Genomic DNA, 5,920 nt, shown 5'->3' with positions numbered 1-5,920 from the left:
TTCACGTAAATCTTGCATTCAACACTTTCTCAGGTCGAACTATGATCAGAACATCGAAGAGGGCGAACACAAATGTGCTCAATTTTCTCAAGTACCAGTGCATGTATTGGAGGGAGACCACGAGAGTGGATACACATGTGAAAGAGGCAGACTCGACTTTAATTTTATGTAAGAAAATCTAATCCAAAAGCTTAAGCTCATAAACGGAGAGAGATCACATGTGTCTAGATAGCAAATAAACTCATTGCAGAGCGATGTTGGATATTCAGTAGAGCAAATAGGAACGTGCTGCATACATTAATAGTGAAATAAGTAAGCAAAAATAAACCATGACTAACTTAGTTTGTCTTAATTAAACAGAAAACATCAATGTAGCATTGTTTGCACTTCTCCCAAACAAATAACACAAATGAATGAGGAGAATTATTGGAATAATAAGTGGCGAAGGTGTTCAATCTCTGGTAATGAGCTTATATTTGAACCAACTCTTGGAACGTGTTCATAGCCGAAAGTGGCAAGCCCAACACCACCACAATGCCCTTCTTATTCTCAGTGTCTTCCCTCATAAACATGCAGAGATTCGGTGGTGGGTTGCCGGTGCCGAACTGCCTCGGCCCTCCCCATCCAAAGTCTATGCAGCTATAATCCAGCCTCAACCATGAACTTATCAATAGGGAGCTCACTGAGTAAGGATCAAATTGGTACGTGTCCATGAAATCGAGCGATGACCGCACGTAGTCCTCTGTCACCCTCTCGATCGCCTCCTTTATTTTTCCCGCTGTGGAAGAGATCGACTCATCAATCAGCTGTCCAGCGGTGCAGAGACAGGAAGATGCGATTATGGCATTCCCAAAGTATCCATCGCGCATTGATGTTCCCAGCTTTGGTCGGATATCGACCGTTAAGAGAAGCTTCGACAGTTGGTGCGGTTTCATCTTGAGTGCCATGCTTCGAGACCGCCATACTAGAGCCGAGAGCGCGACAAAGTTGGAGCAGCTGCTCATAACATGTCCATCAGGTGTTGCCATTTTTCTTAGGATCGCCAGCTTCTCACCATCAAAGTGGAAAGATTTAAACACCATTTGCTCTCTTTGGTATAATTCCATGAAGTTCGATACATCGCTCACGTGAACAAAGTCGTCATAAGGACCGCTAATTTGAGGTGGCACCCGTGGCTTCAAAATTGTTCTGTCGTGACAAGGAACAATGGATAATGGTTTACCTCTTGCTAACTCAGCCCACGAGTTCACAAATTGAAATGCGCCCATGCCGTCCACCATGCAGTGGTGAAGTGCGATCCCTAAAGTGAAACTTCCACATTTGAACCTTGTAACCTGTTTATGCAGTCTCCAAAGTTACTATAATCCCGATATAACGTGCAATAATGGTAACTTATATGAATAACCTCTTGCCATCTTTCCGGGATTGAGTGCATGCTCCTTACATCCAAATAAACATCGAATCTATGAATCTAAAGTTACTGTATCCAGCAATGTTGGAGATGAACCCAAAGTAAATGCACCTAGTCTATAAGATAACATCAAAACATTTTCACTGACCAGACCCAAGCGAGATGAGAGAAATCAGATTTCTTATGGGAGGATCAACATGCATGAATTAATTTAATGGTGATAAATTGACGATCGATAGTTACTATCTTTAATGAAATATTGTCACCATGATAAATTGACAATATTGTTACAAACTGTATATTAATAGTAAGTATATTGGTAGTTATTTTTCTACGGAAAAGAAGTTCCATACCGCATCGAAGATGCTACTTTCTTTACTAATATGCCTATACTTAGATTTTCCATATGAAAGGTTGCTAAACATACTAGAAAAAAGTTAATTACTGTAAAAACTGAAGAGTCAAATTTACTTCTCGATCATGGGAAGTTATGAAGAAAGTCCCAATTTATACTAAGAGGACTTTCCCCAAATGGAGATTCACCAACAACATTGGCAAGATTTAACGCATTAATTACAGATGCAAATAATCACTCCATCTTAAGTGGGGAAAATTATCAAAAAAGTTATAAATTTATTGCAATTATGACAATTCTATCCTAAATATTTTTTTTTTGTCAATTGAGTCCTAAACCTTTTGCATTTGTGCCAATTCAGTCCATCCGACTAATTTTGGCCACTGGAGCTGCTTGTAGACTATTTTTAATATTTTAATATTGTTAATTTTTCTCTTATCCTTCTTCCTCTAGCTGGTCACCACATCAGCAACCAGCTAGAGGCGAGGGCAAGGTCGCCCTCGCATAGCCATGGGGAGTGCAAGCCTCGCCAAATCTGGTTGGGCGAGGCCGACCTCACCCTCACCGGCCCTCGAATCTGGCCGATTGCTGATCCGTCTACCGGCTACAGGAAGAAGGAGAAGAAAAAAAAAAGCATAAAAGAAAAACAATTTTTGAGAAAATATTGAAATATTATTAAAAATTTTCACGTTAACACCGGCAGGTAAAAGTTGGTCGGATGGACTAAATTGACATAACTGTAAAAGTTTTAGGGACTCAATTGGCAAAAAAAGAAGAAAAAAAAAAGGTGTATAACTCAATTCACACAATTGCAATAGGTTTATGACGGTTTTGGTAATTTTCCTTCTTTAAGTGAAGTGACGAACTACATCAAGGATGCATGTGGAACATGATATTATCTAGTCCCATGTGAATTTAAGACTACCAAAAGAAATTCACCATTACAATTGGTGATAAAGCGAAAGAAAATAGAATGTAAAGTGTTGTCAATTGTTACCAGCAAACGGAGAAAGAAATTGTTCACCTGTGCTGTTAGAAGGGGTCCATCTTCCAGCATATTTTCAGTAGGGTCTCTGTAAACAAGCTTTCCCAAAGTACCAGAATCCATGATTTGGATATCGCCCAGATTTTCGATGTCGCAATTGGCCGATGCCTCCACAAATGGGACTGCAAACTTCTTCTGGCAATCGACAATCAACTTTCCCTGAGAGTTCTTGGCTAACCTCCCTGCGAGAGGATAGTAATAAACCAAAACTTTGGATAAAGCTTGCTTAATCACGCCTGCCACATCCGCATCGCTCCTGTTGAAGGAATAAACGGTTGACATGATTGTCAAAGCCACATTGTCAATGCTACTTAAGAAAATGGAACCCCCGGGTGTGTCTTGTTCCGGTAGGACCGGGACAGGGGCGGATCTTTCTACTGTTAGGATGTTGCTGGCATTGGTGTTGAAGGCCTCCATCGGAGAAGTCCGGAACTCTCTGTCCTGCTCTCTTGCTTAGAAAACAAAATGGGTTTGAACGTTCAAACAGAATCGTTAGATGGAGAGTTCCTTCACAGAAGGCAAGTATTATTGCAGCTTACAGGATGTGTTGGTCAAATGTAGGGATACCATGAACAACTTGAGAGAGATGTTAGAGATGAACGTACCAGATTGGCTTCTCGCTTCGGATGTTGGGAAGTGGAAGTTCCTTTTGGGCCGTTTAAATAGACCCAGAGTCTCCGTTATGTATGGTTTAATATGAAAATTTATTGGGGTCGATCATGTGGATATTTGGAGCAGCTTCTCGGAAGGTGAAAGTGCCTGAACTAACGACTTTTTTGGGGGTACGTTGACCTTTGCATTCCTTGTGTTTGTCCATTGTACGAGCAATGTGATATTTTAACACCCCTCTCACATGTAAGTTGAATTATGCTAATATCGTGTTAAGTGTCCATGTCATTTTCTTAAGTTCATAGATCAAGTGGGATTATATGTACATGAAAAGTATATAAATCCCGTAAGCAAGCCATGTGGCAAACTTTAACATTGTCTATAATTAGTTAGATACCCAAAAATATTTAAGATAAGCTTTCAAGAATGTTTATGCATCAATATATAGAATCTTAGGAATAAAAACAGCAAAAGTGCCATAACTTTCGTACGACACTCACTTGAGTGCCATAAGTTTTTATTTTTGCTCACTTGAGTGCCATAAATTTGAAAAGTCAATCATTTAAGCATCATCGGCCATTTGCCTTGCCAAAACATCGGACGGGGACATCGTGTTAGAGATATGCCCTAAAGCGACTATGTAATAGTTACATGTTAGGGATTTCAGTTGTATTTTCAATTTATTATTTAATTAATGGCAAAGACGTATTTATTCATTTGTCTAATTATTTACTTATATGAATAAATTCCACAAGATCGATTGTGGCTGGACCTATTCTTGAGACGTTGAGAATATGTGTGACAGGTTCACAGTTAGACCGAATCTTTAAACTGTTCCCGGTTGATGGATTATTGAATGGATATCAATAATCCTGTTGAGACCGGTGTGTTCTTAACTTCACCATTGAGCATTAGATGCTTAAGGGAATGACGAGTCACAAGTCATTGGGTATTGCGATGCTCGAATTAGAACACAGGTGCTTGTATCAGACAAGTTCACCGAACGTGACACACATTGAACGATTAGCGACATGGAAGCTTTTAGCGTGGTCAATGTCTAATTGTTCATGCTTTGGTCTTGTGTAAATAATCCTTAGACCTGAGGCATAGTGTTGACTTGTGTGTTGCATGACTATGGTTCACGAGGATGCATATTGATGGTTTGTCGATCCGTCTCTGTTCTTGATGGTCGCAGTTCATGCACGTACGAAGTCACACGTGTGCGCAAAATGGAATCTGTCTCCTTGTCACATGCAAGGTATGATATCCTATGCAATTTAATTATGACAATGCATTGAAATCCTCGGCCGGGGTTATAATCGAGAATGAAATGTTCATGTCTCGTATAAATGCATGTCGATTAGATTTGTGCATATGATCGAATCGGTGACTTGACAAATATTCCATGGTCTTTGTTCGATCGGGATATAGTAAGACAGAGGGATTGAATTACATTGTAATCAAAGCTGACAGGTTCATTATGTTCTTAAAGAATTCACACTGTCTGGGTAGCCATGACATATTGCTAGATGTCACTCGTGACTTGTAGGACCTAGAGGTTGATCGGGACAATCAATTCTCTTGGAAGTACTAATGTGTTAGTGCATGTCTTATTGCCAGCTCGGTGATGAACCTAGGAATGTCACACACCTTAACCAATACATGACGACGTTGAACGGAAAGACGATATTGCAAATATGTTTGCAATTACGTATACCGATTTTAGTCGGGCTAAAATTAAATTAAATGTGATTTAATTTCAATTTTATTTTTGGTCATAGGCGCAATTGCATATGATGCACACGTATGTCCTAAATCGACACAAAATTGTTGTGCCGGATTTGCACACGTATCATTTATCTTTTGTTTTGTTTTATTATATAAATATATATATGATATATGTTTATATATTAAAACTAGGAAACAAATTTTTAAAAGATAAAAAAAAAAAATTTGGTTAATGCACACGGTCAAGAAGTTGACCGTGTGCATTTGTTGATGCCGTGCGCTGCACGGTCAAGAAGTTGACCGTGCAACACACTTGCACGATCAGCAAGCGGTTGCTGATCGTGCACATGCATGATCGGCAACTGCTTGCTGATCGTGCGTTTTTTTTTATAAAAAAAAAAGCGTCACAAAACAGTTTTTCTCTTGCGATAAGTGTGTGCGCATTTCAGAACCGTGAGAGTGTAGTTCTCTTTGTTCATTTTATTGACCAAAAATTCAAGAACGCGAAGAGTTATCACCACGGGATTGCTAGCACAATTAAGGTGGTGATTTTCGCGAGTTCATCTTTCCGTTCGACGTTGCGATTGGTGGTATGTCTGAACTAGAGGCTCGACACTTGTGGGGCTCGGTTCGAAGAACGTCTGAACCTTTTTCGTTTCAAGCACGCTTCAAGAGGTAATCCGTCAAACCCCTTCTTTGCACATGTTTTTCGATTGAAACGCACGAATAACGCCTCTGGAGATACGTGTATAGGTTTTTATTTACTTCCGCT

At 39.7% G+C, this 5,920-nt stretch overlaps 1 protein-coding gene across 1 annotated transcript; it reads right to left on the bottom strand.

Annotated features, from left to right (window-relative positions):
- Positions 1-298: 298 nt before the first annotated feature.
- LOC115744075 (omega-hydroxypalmitate O-feruloyl transferase-like) lies at positions 299-3,228 on the bottom strand. The gene is made up of 2 exons (XM_030679166.2): positions 2,791-3,228; positions 299-1,334 (listed from the first exon to the last, which is right to left on the bottom strand). The coding sequence occupies exons 1-2, from the start codon at positions 3,226-3,228 to the stop codon at positions 471-473; spliced, it is 1,302 nt and encodes a 433-aa protein (XP_030535026.1). The 3' UTR covers positions 299-470.
- Between the last annotated feature and the right edge of the window lie 2,692 nt (positions 3,229-5,920).

Source organism: Rhodamnia argentea, chromosome 11 (genome assembly GCF_020921035.1).
Source record: "Rhodamnia argentea isolate NSW1041297 chromosome 11, ASM2092103v1, whole genome shotgun sequence".
In the NCBI taxonomy this organism is placed as follows: domain Eukaryota; kingdom Viridiplantae; phylum Streptophyta; class Magnoliopsida; order Myrtales; family Myrtaceae; genus Rhodamnia; species Rhodamnia argentea.
This window is presented reverse-complemented; position numbering and strand designations above follow the sequence as displayed.